This window comes from Theropithecus gelada, chromosome 2 (assembly GCF_003255815.1).
Source record: "Theropithecus gelada isolate Dixy chromosome 2, Tgel_1.0, whole genome shotgun sequence".
Lineage (NCBI taxonomy): Eukaryota > Metazoa > Chordata > Mammalia > Primates > Cercopithecidae > Theropithecus > Theropithecus gelada.
The window spans coordinates 43,189,623-43,202,464 of NC_037669.1; the positions used below are offsets into that span (position 1 = coordinate 43,189,623).

General features: G+C 53.3%; 1 protein-coding gene across 1 annotated transcript in view; it reads right to left on the bottom strand.

Annotated features, from left to right (window-relative positions):
- ADCY5 (adenylate cyclase 5) overlaps positions 1 to 12,842 on the bottom strand; it is a 163,798-nt gene that overhangs the window by 56,739 nt on the left and 94,217 nt on the right. The window contains exons 2-3 of the mRNA XM_025375624.1: positions 12,644 to 12,793; positions 7,824 to 7,945 (exon numbers count right to left, since the gene is read on the bottom strand). Coding sequence (XP_025231409.1) covers positions 7,824 to 7,945; positions 12,644 to 12,793 — 272 coding nt within the window. The remainder of the gene's footprint in view (positions 1 to 7,823; positions 7,946 to 12,643; positions 12,794 to 12,842) is intronic.

A 12,842-nucleotide genomic window follows, 5' to 3' on the forward strand; every position in this document is an offset into this window, starting at 1 on the left:
TGACCTCGGGGGTGAGTCTATGAGTGCTTTTTCTTCTCCATACTGCTCTTATTTTCCAATTTCTCTACAAAGAACATACATTCTTCACATAATGAAAATGTTTACTTTTTGCCACACATGGTGGCTCATGCCTGTAACCCCAGCACTTTGGGAGGCTGAGGCAGGAGGAATACTTGAGCCCAGGAGTCGGAGGCCAGTTTAAGCAACATAGTGAGACCCGGTCTCTGCAAAAAAATTTTTTAAATCAGCCAGGTGTGGCGGCGGGTGCCTGGAGTCCCAGTTACTGGGAGGCTGAGGTGGGAGAACTGTTGGACCCCAGGAGGTCTAGGCTGCAGCGAGCCATGATCACACCACTGCACTCCAGCCTGGGTGACAGAGTCAGAGTCTGCCTCAAGAAAAAGTAAAAGAAAAAAGAAAAATGTTGATTTTTTAAAAGGTAAAAAATCGCATTCTTCTTTTAGGGCCTGATTCTAACCCTTCCATCTTCATGGTGTCTTCCTTGACTTACCTCAGCCCAGAATGATACTTCCTATGTCTAAATTTTTATTAGAATCATAATCATAAGTAACAGCTGATTCCAGCTGTTTCAAAGACATAGCAGGGCAAATTCAACTGGTCAGTGCCTGTTTGCTCCGTCTTCCCTCCCTTCTTATCTCCCACAGGACCCCTCATTTTGAGTCCACAGAGCTAAAATAGTAAGTCCTTGCTGGCTACTGACTCCAGTCCCCACCAATCCCCATTCTGCATTTAAGGCAAACTGAGGTCTTTTGTTGAGACACAATCCCAGGTAAGGATGTGGAGGAATTCGAACCCTTGTGCACTGCTGGGAGGAAGGTCAAATGGTGCAGGCCCTCTAGAAAACAGTATGGCAGTTCCTCCAAAAGCTAAAGATAGAATCGCCATATGATCCAGCAATGCCATTCTAGATATATACCCACCAAAACTGAAAGCACAGGCCAGGCGCGGTGACTCACTTCTGTAATCCCAGCACTTTGGGAGGCTGAGGTGGGCGGATCATCTGAGGTCAGGAGTTTAAGACCAGCCTGGCCAAAATGGTGAAACCCCATCTCTACTAAAAATACAAAAATTAGCCGGGTGTGGTGGTGTGTACCTGTAATCCCAGCTACTAGGGAGGCTGAGGCAGCAGAATTGCTTGAACCCAGGAGGCAGAGGTTGCAGTGAGCCAAGATCATGCCACTGCACTCTAGCCTGGGTGACAGAGTGAGACTCCATCTCAAAAAAAAAAAAAAGAAAGAAAGAAAGCACAGATATGAAAAAAGTATTTGTACACCCATGTTCCTAGAAGCACTATTCACAACAGCCAAAAGGTAGAAGCAACCCGGTGTCCATCAGTGGACACTCTGTATGGATCAATAAAATGTGGTATATTCAGACAATGGAGTATTATTCAGCCCTTAAAAAGGAAGAAAATCCTGACATATGCTATAACATGGATGAACCTTGAAGACATCACGCTAAGTGAAATAAGCCGGTCACAAAAAGCACAAATACTGTATATGTCCACTCACATGAGCTACCTAGAGTAGTCAAAATCATAGAGACAGAAAATAGAATGATGGTTTCCAGGAGCTTGCGGGAGGGAGGATGGGGAGTTAGAGCTTAATGCGTATACAGTTTCAGCTTGTGAAAATAAGAAAAGTTCCAGAGATGGATGGTGGTGATGATGGTTGCACAATGTGTATGTACTTAATGCCACTGAACTGTACATTTAAAAATGGCTAAGATGGTGAGTTTTATGCTATGTATTTTTATCACAACTAAAATAATCCATTAATTTTTTTTTTTAAAAGACCCAACCCTAGTGACTCCACCAACAGGGCCCCCTGGACTGTCAAGCTGCTGTTCCTGTAGCACTTAACTCCCTCACTGAGAGGGCTGGATATTCCCTAAGGAGCAGAGACGGTGTCTTTTTCATAGTGGCAGGCTGTATATAGCAGCAGCTCAGTAAATGCTTGTGGAATGGATAAAATAATAACACAAAGACCACTTACATCTATAACTGGTATGGGAGTAGAGTTCAGAATACTTAAAAAAAATAGAGAGAGAGTCTTGCTCTGTTGCCCAGGCTGGAGTGTAGCAGCAAGATCTTGGCTCACTATAACCTCAGGCTCCTGGGCTCCAGCAATCCTGTTGCCTCAGTTTCCCAGTATTCTGGGCCTGGGATTACAAGCATGAACCATCGTGCCCAGCCCAGAATACTTTTCTTCATGTCAGGTTTGAGACAGGAATGCAGGGTGTTCACAGCCCCTCCTCATGTGGTCTGTTGGCTGAGGGTGTGCGTGGAAGGTAAACATTTTCCACCCTCTGCCTACAGGGTGCACAATCCACCCACGGGTATCTGAGTATCTTGGACATTGTCGCGTGGTCATTATAATTCAGAACCACGCTGCAGCAGAGCCAGACACCAGAGCAACCTGGGGAACGCAGCCAAGTCCTTGAAGGAGACAGGAGAGGAGATAGTAACCTTAAAAGCGGGAGGTGTTGGGGAAAGACTGAAGAGAGAGGGGATCTCTCCCCAAGACCCTGCCACACCCCTAATGTGTGGGGAGGTGGGCTGGCTACCTCATTGCCACACCAGGCTTGGCAGCCCCTCTGCCGGGACCCCAGCTGCAGATCCACAGGACTCGGGTGCCTGACCCCACCCATGCTCCATCCTGAACCCTGGAGCCCTGCGGGGAATGTTTCTTAGGCAGAGGACCAGCACCCCCTAGAGGAGACGGCCTTCTCTCCCTTCACCCAAAGAAGAGTCTGGAATGATCTCTCACCCACCCACCACCTACGACCTTTAAAACCTCAGGGCTCCAGCTCAGGCAAAGACCAGTCAGGTGCAGCGCCATCCACACTAAGAACGAGCTCTCGTGAAAGCAGAGAATCCTTCAGAGCCCTCTCGGGCCTGGCTGGGGCATCCTCTGGCCCCTGAAACGTTTGGGGTGTTGAGTTACCTGACCTTGACTCTCACCTGGTTGTCTGCCCTGCCTCAAGGGCAATCAGTCTGCAGCCTCCTGGGCTGTGCAGGGCTGGGGGCCTTCCATGCCCTACCTCACCTCAGCTCCCAGCAGTCCTGCAAGGAGTCCTGGGCTAGATAGCTGGGCCCCCTCTTACGGATGCTGCTCCTCTGTGCCTTTTATCACAATTAGAACAGAACAATAGAGCAGTACGTTGTCTAACATTAATACCCCATTTAGTCCGTGTCTCCTGGTCACTAAACCCTAGCACCTACAAGAGTGTGATAAACTCAATTGACTAATTATTCATTGTTTAGTGTCTTCTCTAACAGAAGACGAGCTTCATGATGCCAGCGATGATGTGTACTTTAATCTGTGTCGCACTGCCCGCCTCTAGCTGAGTGTCCTGCAGTGTGGCTGGTGGTCCCCAGTGATGAGGCAGAGGTCAAACACTAGCTGAATGGATGAGTGAACAGCCATCCCATGTTACAGATGAGGACTATCCCCATCCCATGTTACAGGTGAGGAAACTGAGGCTCTGATTAGGTGCCTTGCCCAAGTTCCCACAGTCACCAGGCAGCAGAGCTGGGTGTGGACCCGTCTGCTCAACACAGGTGCTCATCTTGTTCCCTTCTGCTGACTCCTGGGCAAGGGTGAGCTGGTGATGCCAAGGTCTATCTACATCTACCTTTGCTGTGACCCACGTGGTATGGCGCCTTCTCTGGCTGAGAAGGCCGAGACTGACTGATTTCTCCCCTCCCCAGGCAGAGTTCCAGGAGCTGTCCCTCCCTCCAGAATAGCCTCTGCTGGCATGTCCCAGAGGCCCTTGTCCCTCCCAGGTGTGGGGAGGGCACAGCCCCCCGAGCCCTGGTGCTGTCGGCTGCAGCGAGCGCAGGTATCTGGGGTGGGGGAGGACAGGCAGGAGGGCTTGCAAGCCACCGGTGGATATCCCAGCATGGGCCCGGGCTCCAGCTGACCTGCCCCATCAGAAACGCTGAAACATTCCTATTTGTCACCACACATCGGACAGGGGAGACATCTAAATATCTCTAGGGGTCTCCAGGGGTCCCCTGGCCTCTGGCCTGCCTCTGCCCATGGCCAGTGGTGGCTCAGCACCAAAACATCCTACAGGCTCCTTGGCCAGTCCCTGGCTGCCCCCGAGGAGGTGTGTGCTGCACAACCATTCTCCTCAGGGGAGAATGAGGCCATGGACAGTGGTGGCCTCTGCCTGTCACCCCTCCCTACTCAAGACAAACTCTTCTCCCCAAACCCCCATCAGTCTCTTCCTCTTCCTTAGATCCAGGCCCAGCCTGTCATGCTGTGCAGTTGATTTATTTTTCTTGTGGCCTTGCTCTCAGTGGGGCTAGAGAACAGCATGTCATCACCCTCTCTAAATATTACAACTCTGCAGAGAATTGATGAATGTGACTCATCACCCTCCATTCTCCAACTAGAGAATCCCCAGGCCTTTCTTTGTTGATATGAGTGTGATCATAATCATAAAAATAACAGTAACAATAATAATGGCAGCTCACAATTACTGAACACTTGTTATGTGCCCGATATTGTGCTAAGCACTTTCCCCACATTATTCCATTTACTCTTTGCAACTCTATTATGTAGGTACTCTTCCTATCCTATTACACAGATGAGGAAACTGAGGTTCAGAGTGGCTCAATGCCTGTAACTTGTCCTGGTCACATGGCGAGGAAACAGCAGAGTAGAGGCAACGTGCAGAACTGCTTAACCCCAGAGCCTGGGCCTAACCACTGTGCCCCACTGGCTCTCCATGAGCCCAGCCTCAAAGGGTGTTTTTAAACTATGATGTCACCCCCCCATCTCGTACTTAACCATCAACCCAAGCCAAAAGTTCAACCCCAAAACAGAGACCAGAGTGAGCATTGTGTTTCTACCAAGGGCTATAACCAGTGCTACTGATGGAACAGGGAAAGAGGCCCCAGAGGGACATTTGCATATGATTGCTTGCAGTTGGCCTCTGATGTGTACCAGCCACCTCTGTCCCTGGCGATGTCAGAGTCAGAATCATCTCTGACCCCATGAAAATTATAGCATCTTGTTTTTTCTCTCCTTTCATCTCTTTCCTGATTGCCATCATTGATCCTGGCACATCCCAGACAGAAATACCCCCACTGTAGCAGGGGTCTGACGTGCAGGCCACTCTGTGATTAGGGCAGTGTTCTTTTATCAACCCAAAGTCACTGCCTCCGTGGGAGAGAGACAGAGGGAGGTATCACCCCAAAGGCAGTCACCGTAGAAGAGGCCTGAGTCAGTCCCTCTGACCAAACACCCTTGCTAGAGGGCTGGGGCCCAAAAGCCAGCACCATGGAACGAGGAATAGGAAGATGCCTGCTGAGTGGGAGAAGACATGGTGAGAGAGGGCAAGGAACTGGGCGAGGCGCAGGGGTGGTGGGTGAGCCGGCTGTGTTGGCCAAGGCAGGCTGGGAACCTGTGCTGGAGGGCCAGACTGCTTCTGAGCAGTGAATTTTCTGGATTTCCTTTGTGTTCCACTGAATGAATGAAACCTGCACAAAGCTTGCGGAGCTGAGAGCAATCAAGGAAAGCACCTTTGTCCACGCTGTGCCGGGGACAATGCCTGGGCCAGTGAGGTGGTGAGGACAGGACCAGGAAAGAAAATTCCAGAAGGGGAAGCTCAGTGGCTTGGCTTGTACATGTTGGGACCACTTGGTGGGCTACCCCTTCCCACTTTAAACTTGAGCCTATGGGATCTGTTCTAATAGGAAGTCTGTTTCCTCACATGGCCTAAGGGGGAGACCCCTGGATTTTCAGGAACTGCCATCAGACAGGAAAGGCCCCTGGTAGCTCCTCAGTCACAGACACACACACACACACACACACACATATACACACACACAGAGACAGGAAACCAAATCTCTCTCCTGCCTCTCCTCTGAGTCTCCTGTGAGCCTAAGGGCTCCCCAAACCTCCTTCCCACAGATTCCTCGGACACACTCCTTTCTCCTGGGCACGTAAAAACATATGTCTGGTAGTCAGGCTGGGTAAAAGCTAGTATCAGAAAGTGTTCTGGGGGTGTTTCTCCCACTTAACCAACGATGGGATCTTGGAAAAGTTACTTCATCTCTGTGCCTCAGCTTTTTCTCCTGTAAAATGGAGATAATCACAGTACAGCCCTCTTCTTTGCTGTGGTGATTGAGTAGATGAATGCACTAGGGCAGGGGCTGGTTCAGGCAAGCTCTGCGCAGGCGTGAGCTCTCACTGCTAGCGATCATTCCACCATGGGAGGGCCAAGGTGGGTGGGAGAAGCAGCAGGGAAACAGCACATCTGCACTGCCTGAAGGGCTCAAGGCCAGGAGTCCAGCCACGCACTCCACTTCCCTGAGCTCGGCTCAGCTGCAACACCCGCAGGTCCCTCCGGGATGTGGAGATTCAGCCAGGGGTAGCTGTCTTCCTGGGAGACCAAGGTGACTGCTGCCTACACTGTCCCTACCTGACAGAGGAGCGTGAGGGGTTGGGAGAACCCCAGAACTGGGGCCAATGTGTTTTGCAGATACATGTCTCTCCCAAAGGCTTAGTCTCAGTTTTGACAGACAGATGGAAGACACGCAGGCAGAATCCACAGTCTTGGATCCTAGGGCAGACTTGGGAACTGGGCAGTTCTCATTCTGCCTGAAAAAAAACAGTGCTTCCCTCACCCCTGCCGTTGTCAGCCTCACCTTCTCTGTGTGTGTGTGTGTGTGTGTGTGTGTGTGTGTGTGTAATTTGCACTATTTCATTTAATCACTTCCTTGAAAACTCAGGCCAAGCCTCCAAAGAGTCCTCTTTACACCAAACTTAAGAGGACTCGTGAGTCCCAGGGAAACTTGCCTGGGGAGAAGGAACTCTCCGGAAGGCAAACACAGCAGCTCCTTTTCTGGGCATATGGGAGGATTATCGGGCTCTCCAGGAAGCCATGCTGGATGAAGGCCACTGTATCGCTTCGTGTCCCCATGGAACTCATAAGCAGATTTTGCACTCTATTAATCTACATCTGTTTGCACGTCCCTGCTGTCAGCAGCTTCTGTCTAGGGAGGCGGCAAACACGCAGTGAAAGGAACGTGGGCTCTGGAGCGGCCACTTGGGTGCAGCCTGTCTGTACCACTGCTGGCTGGGGGACCTTGAGCTCGAGTCTTTTAATTTAGAACACATTCCCCACCCTTTTTTCTTTTTCCATGACTGACTTTTTAAAGAGTACACAATGTAGACTGTCCCACGTTCTGGATTTGTCCAGTTGTTTCTTGGTGATTTTTTTTTCTTTAAATTTATTACGGAAAATTTCAAATAGAGTATATATGAAGTAAATAGCATACATGACCTATCTATCAACTGGGTGTGCTGATAAAGGTAGCTGGCTTGCAGTGCTGTCAGGAGGACTGGTGATAAGGTGGGCAGAGCCTGGCCCAGTGCCTGGCACGCACTGGCTTAGGAGGCATGGAAGCTGCCAGATGGTGGTGAAGATGAGATGATGGTGGTGACATTCGGGTCCCAGTCTATGCTTTCCGTCTCTCTTGGTAGGCTAGGAGCTCCTCCCCAAAGCGGGTGGTGGTGCTTCCTCCTTTCTCCTCCTCCTGTTTCTATTCTCTCCCTGCAGCCTCGCTGTCCCCCTCTCCCCACCCCCCAAAAAAGTTACAGGGGACACCATGATAATTCACATTTAACATACCTGGAGGGGTGGGGCTGGCGTGCTCTAGACAACACATTCTCCAAAGTCAACAAACCACCCTGTCAGGCTGTGCCCACTTGAAAAGAGGGAAGTGGGATGTCTCCGTGGGGGTCCAGCTCTCCCTCCCTTCCCTCCTCCTCCCCCAGCCTCACCCCTACCTCACGTTGTCATGTTTCTGGATGTAAATCTTATGGAACATCATATCCTCCTGCTTGGCGTTGATGTCTGCTTTCATCTCCATGGCAACATGACGGGGAAGGACAGACAGCAGGAGCCGCTCCTGCGGAGGGAAGCACATTCTTTCATCACGGCGCCTTCCACCTGCCTGGCAAGTGCTCTCTCCTCCACACCTGCGCCCCTGCCTGAGGGCCCTGGAAAACCTTTCAGGCTCTCCCGGGACTCCTGGGCTAACTGTGTGTGTGTGTGTGTGTGCGCGCGCGTGTGTGTGTGCGTGTGTGTGTGCATGTGTGTGTATGTGCGTGCAGGCTACCTGTCCCCCATCTTCCCGCCCCAGGACACCACGTGATCCTTCTGCCTCACTCTCCACGTTTCTCTGGCAAAAGTGACCCTGGTGAACCTGTGAGTACTGAGCACCTCGGGTTAGAATCCTGGATGTCACTTGAGACTCTGCATGACCTTGGGCAAATTACTGAACTTCTCTGAGCCTCAGGTTGCTCATCTGTAAAATGGGGATGGAGTTGTTGGGAGCATTACATGAGATCCACTCCATCAGTTTTCAAATATTTATTGAGCACCTACCATGTGCCAGGCACTATTCTGGGGACCAAGAGAGTTAACACCAAGAGTGAGACAGGCAAGGTTCCTCCTTCAGAAAGCATCTGGTGTAATGGGGGTCTCGGGGGCCACTATGGGGGCACTGATCAGGGACACCTGATCTCCGCTGGGGTAGTCAGAGAGGGCTTCCTGGAGACTGGAAGGATGGGGTAGGAAGGAGGTGCTCCAGTTCCACTTGGGGGACAGTGGCCCAGGAGAGAGGGAAAGCAAGCTGACTTAGAGAAACCACATCACAACCAGCTACAGGGGAGGTGGGAGAGAAGCAAGTGGAGGGGCAGGCCACATCGCGGAGGCTCACGTCAGCCTGTTATGGAGTCTGGACTATGCCCTCTTTCTGAGCTCCTCTCCTGGGCCTGCCCTGCTCCAAGATGCCCACCTGCCTCCCTGCCAGACCAGACTCCCTGTCAGGCTGGTGCACATCATTTGCTCATCACCAGCCTTTCATTTTGGCTGCCTCCAGCCCTCCTCATTCTCCTGCCCTTCACACCACACCAGATGCTAGAGTCACCCTCCTACGTGGCCCTGAGACTCTTCTGCTTCTATGTCATCTCTGCTTCCTCTCCCTCCACCTGGTCCCAAACATGCCATGTCCCACCTCTGTCCTCGCCCCATCCATGCCTGCATTCTGGGAGTAAATCCATGGCCAAGGCTCCCACTGTAGAGGTGGCTCTATCAGCCACTTCCCACCTCCCTACCTCCTGTCCATGGCTCGCCAGCCTCCAGCTGCCCACATGGATGTCTTGCCGCCACCACCACCCTGACATCACACCCAAACCACACTCGCTTTCCCACACTGTCATTCCCCAATCACTTTTCTTTCCATTTCCCTGCCTTCACCCGGGACAGCCCCATTCTGCTGCACCAGTGTCAAGGCCCTGCCCACATAAATGGCTTTTGCTTTTCAGATCTTTCCCTCTGACACTCATTCCTTTCCCCTGAGCCGTACGCCCTGTCCAGCACTGATGAAGTCCTGCTCATCTGGAAACAGCTCTCGCACTTGTCCTTTCCGCTGTGCCTTCCTCCACTGCCCATATGCAGTTCTCACCTGGCTCTTGGATTCTGGTTGCGACACCCTGGACAGACAGCCTCCCTCTGCCCTCCCTGATGCACAGCCCCGATCTCTCTGAAACACTACCTGTGCTCAACACCTTCACAGGTTTTCTAGTTTCACCAGCCACATCACATACAGGTTTCTCCAGACCCACTAAACTCACTCTTCCTTATTTTCCACTGCAAATCAATGCCCATGTCCCCTTACCCCCTTGCTATGCCTCATGCTTGCCTGGCCCACTCCTGCCACCCCCAGACTCGCTGCTGCTCCTCTCCTTGCTGAAGCACCCTCTCCACCCCAACCTTAGCCTGTCACCGCCCAGGCCACCTTCAGGGCCAGACTGGATGACGGGGGCAGCCTCTAGATCACTTTCTTTGTCTCCAAGCTTGCTGCCTCTGGTCCATCCTCCCCTCTGCAAGCAAGCAACTGCTTTTCCTAAAACACACCAGACCATGTCGCCTTCTAAGCCTCCTGACCCTGCTGAGATCAGCCCATGCCCGCAGCCTGGCCTGGAGGTTTCCAGGATCTGACTCCTCCCTGCTCTTCCACCTGCTGTCCCAGCAGCACTGAAATGAAATCCACACTCTGCTCCAGATAGAGCAGAACCCAGAGTCCCCTACGCTTCCTGGGGTCTTTCTTGCTGCTGCACACAAGCTCCTCAGCTGGTATCACCCTCCTTCTCCACTGCTCCCCACCCTCCTTCAGGGTCTCCCTTTTCCCAGGAGGAGGTCTGACTCTGGCTGCCGGCATCCCCTCCCCACCTGCTGAAACCCCACATCAGTAGCCTGTTAACTGTGTGTGAGGAGAGGCCACCTTGGGGACCGGAGCTGTGTCTTGCCCAGTGCCATGGCCCAGAGCCTTCTGCTCGAGAAGCTGACACATTCGTGAAGGGCGGTGTTCCCTGTGGGTCGGTCTGGCCCCCCAGGCAGCGGGAAACACAAGCACCAAAGGCCAACTCTTAGTAAACAGTTACTGGTGACAGAAATAGGAATTAAAAGACAGTGTGGGATGACTGGGAGAGACAGCGCTACAAACCGTTTGGCTTCATGATAGGCCTCCTACATTTACAACCACCTCCGGGGCTGAGGGCCAGGAGGGGTAGTCAGGAGGCCGCTGGGAAATAATTCTGAGTCCAGTCATCACAGGGCACCTAGAAGCTTCCCCAGGGAGCCCCGGCAGCTCTCTCTGCATGCCTTGCTGGCTGTGGCTGGCTGAGAAGCACCTGTCCGCAGAAAGCGTCCCCTCCTCAGCACATTGGCTCCGAATATGGAATGGCAAAAATATTTTCTCCCCTAAAGCCCTGTGGATTTGGTGGAATGTCCAGACTGGCCCAGGCCAGAGCAAGGAAACTGTGGCAAGCTGTAAAATGGTAATTCCCCTGGAGAAGTGAGAGAGGAAGCCCCAAAAATGGAATAAGAAGGAGGTATCCTGATCTCAGGTGAGAGACGCTGAGGCCTGGAATGGGGATGAGATAAGGGGCTTTTCAGGAATGCTGAGGCCTTGGGGTGAGCATGGTGCAGTGTGCCAGAGGTGACGTACATGTGTTAATAATAAAGGGCAGTGGGAGGACCCCAGGGACACTGCCAGCAAGGGCTTCCTTCAAGATGCTGGACCAGAAGCTCCGACAGGGCCAAAGAGTGAATGGGGAGAGCCAGGCCAAGGACTGGTCAGCGTAAGTGGGGACCTGACAAGACATGCCGACCACCGAGGCAGCACTGGAAAGGAAGTGAGGACACGTGGGGACTCGGGGGCCTGGAGAGGTACTACAGAGCTTTGCCCCCTCGTTTGGCTGTCTGGATGTCACCAGCCTGTCACTGTGACTCACTTAGGATGCAACCAGATGGCATCAAGGACGTCCCCCGCAGTAGTAAAACATTCTGCACTCAGGGTGGCCACAACATGTGCTCCATGCTGGCCTGGAGCCATGAGTGACCACTGCCATCTTGGCCCTTTCTCCATGTCCCCCACACTCAAAGGCAGACCTTCCATGTTCGTATCAGCCATGGGGGCTGACGCCGCATGCGGCACTCAGGTGGGCTCCACTGATGCTTGCTGAGGGTCTGGGGAGATGATAATCTAAGAGGGGAGGGAAGGCCTCCGGTTTGGAGCAACCTTATCTCATAGGAGCCAGTGGGAGCCCCATTGCTCTGCAGACCCGCCCACTCTCTCCCCTAAGCCACACAGCCCCCAGGCCTCCTGTGTGGGAGCCATCACTCAGAGTCACCAGACCCCTACCTGATTCACACACAGGAGAGGAGACAGTGGGGATCCACACCTGGAATCCAAACAGGACTCCAACCCCAAAGAGGGAAGGGCTGGACCCCTGATGTGGCCCTTAGCTCTGCTCCCACCCCACCCAAGAGTGGTGCACACAGGGCAGGTCCCTCTTTGCACCAGGAATCTGTAACCCTGGGAATGGCCTGCCTTCCCTGGCCCAGGCAGGTCTAGGGAGAGATGGAACTTTCTTCCTTCTCTGAACCACCAAACCCCAGAACTGAGAGAGAGGAATAGCCAGGTGTGGGGTGTCTCAGGGGATGAAGCTCCTGTCTCTTCTTTTCCCTCATCCCTCCCCTGTGGAGCACTTAATCCCAGTTAGGAACGCTGGCTTCTCTCCTTACTCCAACTCAAGGGGGGTGCAGTGTGGGGAGGGAGTGGGGAGCAGTGTGGGGAGGGAGGGGGAGCCGTGTGGGGAGGGAGGGAGGGGGAGCCGTGAGGGGAGGGAAGGAGTGGGAGCCGTGTGGGGAGGGAGGGAGGGGGAGCCGTGAGGGGAGGGAAGGAGTGGGAGCCGTGAGGGGAGGGAAGGAGTGGGAGCTGTGTGGGGAGGGAGGGAGTGGGAGACGTGTGGGGAGGGAGGGAGGGACCCTCTTGCTGCTGGGCTTGTTTGCAAACCACAGGGACACCACATGGCTATGGGCACCTGGCCTTAGGCACGGGCAGGGTAGAGCTCCCTTCCCACAGGGCCTGGAATGCTGGACTCTCTCCAGGGGAAACATTCCCCACGGGTTGGGCCCCTCCCAGGGAGTGGGGCTGGCAGCTGTAACGAGCACCACCTGCCCCAGGCCAGGCGCTCAGGGGAGGCGCATCTCGGGTCTCCACTCCTTCCCACTGCGCAAGGGCAGGGGGCTCACTCACCTGCTGCTGGTTCTCCCGCTGTGAGTGGAGCCGCGCCTGGATGCACTCTCGGGTCTCCTGGAAAGCCTGTCTCTGGGAGACCTCAGCTGGGTAGTGGGTGCAGACACCCACGATGTTGGTGCAGGAGAAAATGAGAACATTGGAGACAAGCTGCAGAGGGAGAGAGGAGCACACCGAGCTCAGATCCTGACCCTCCTGG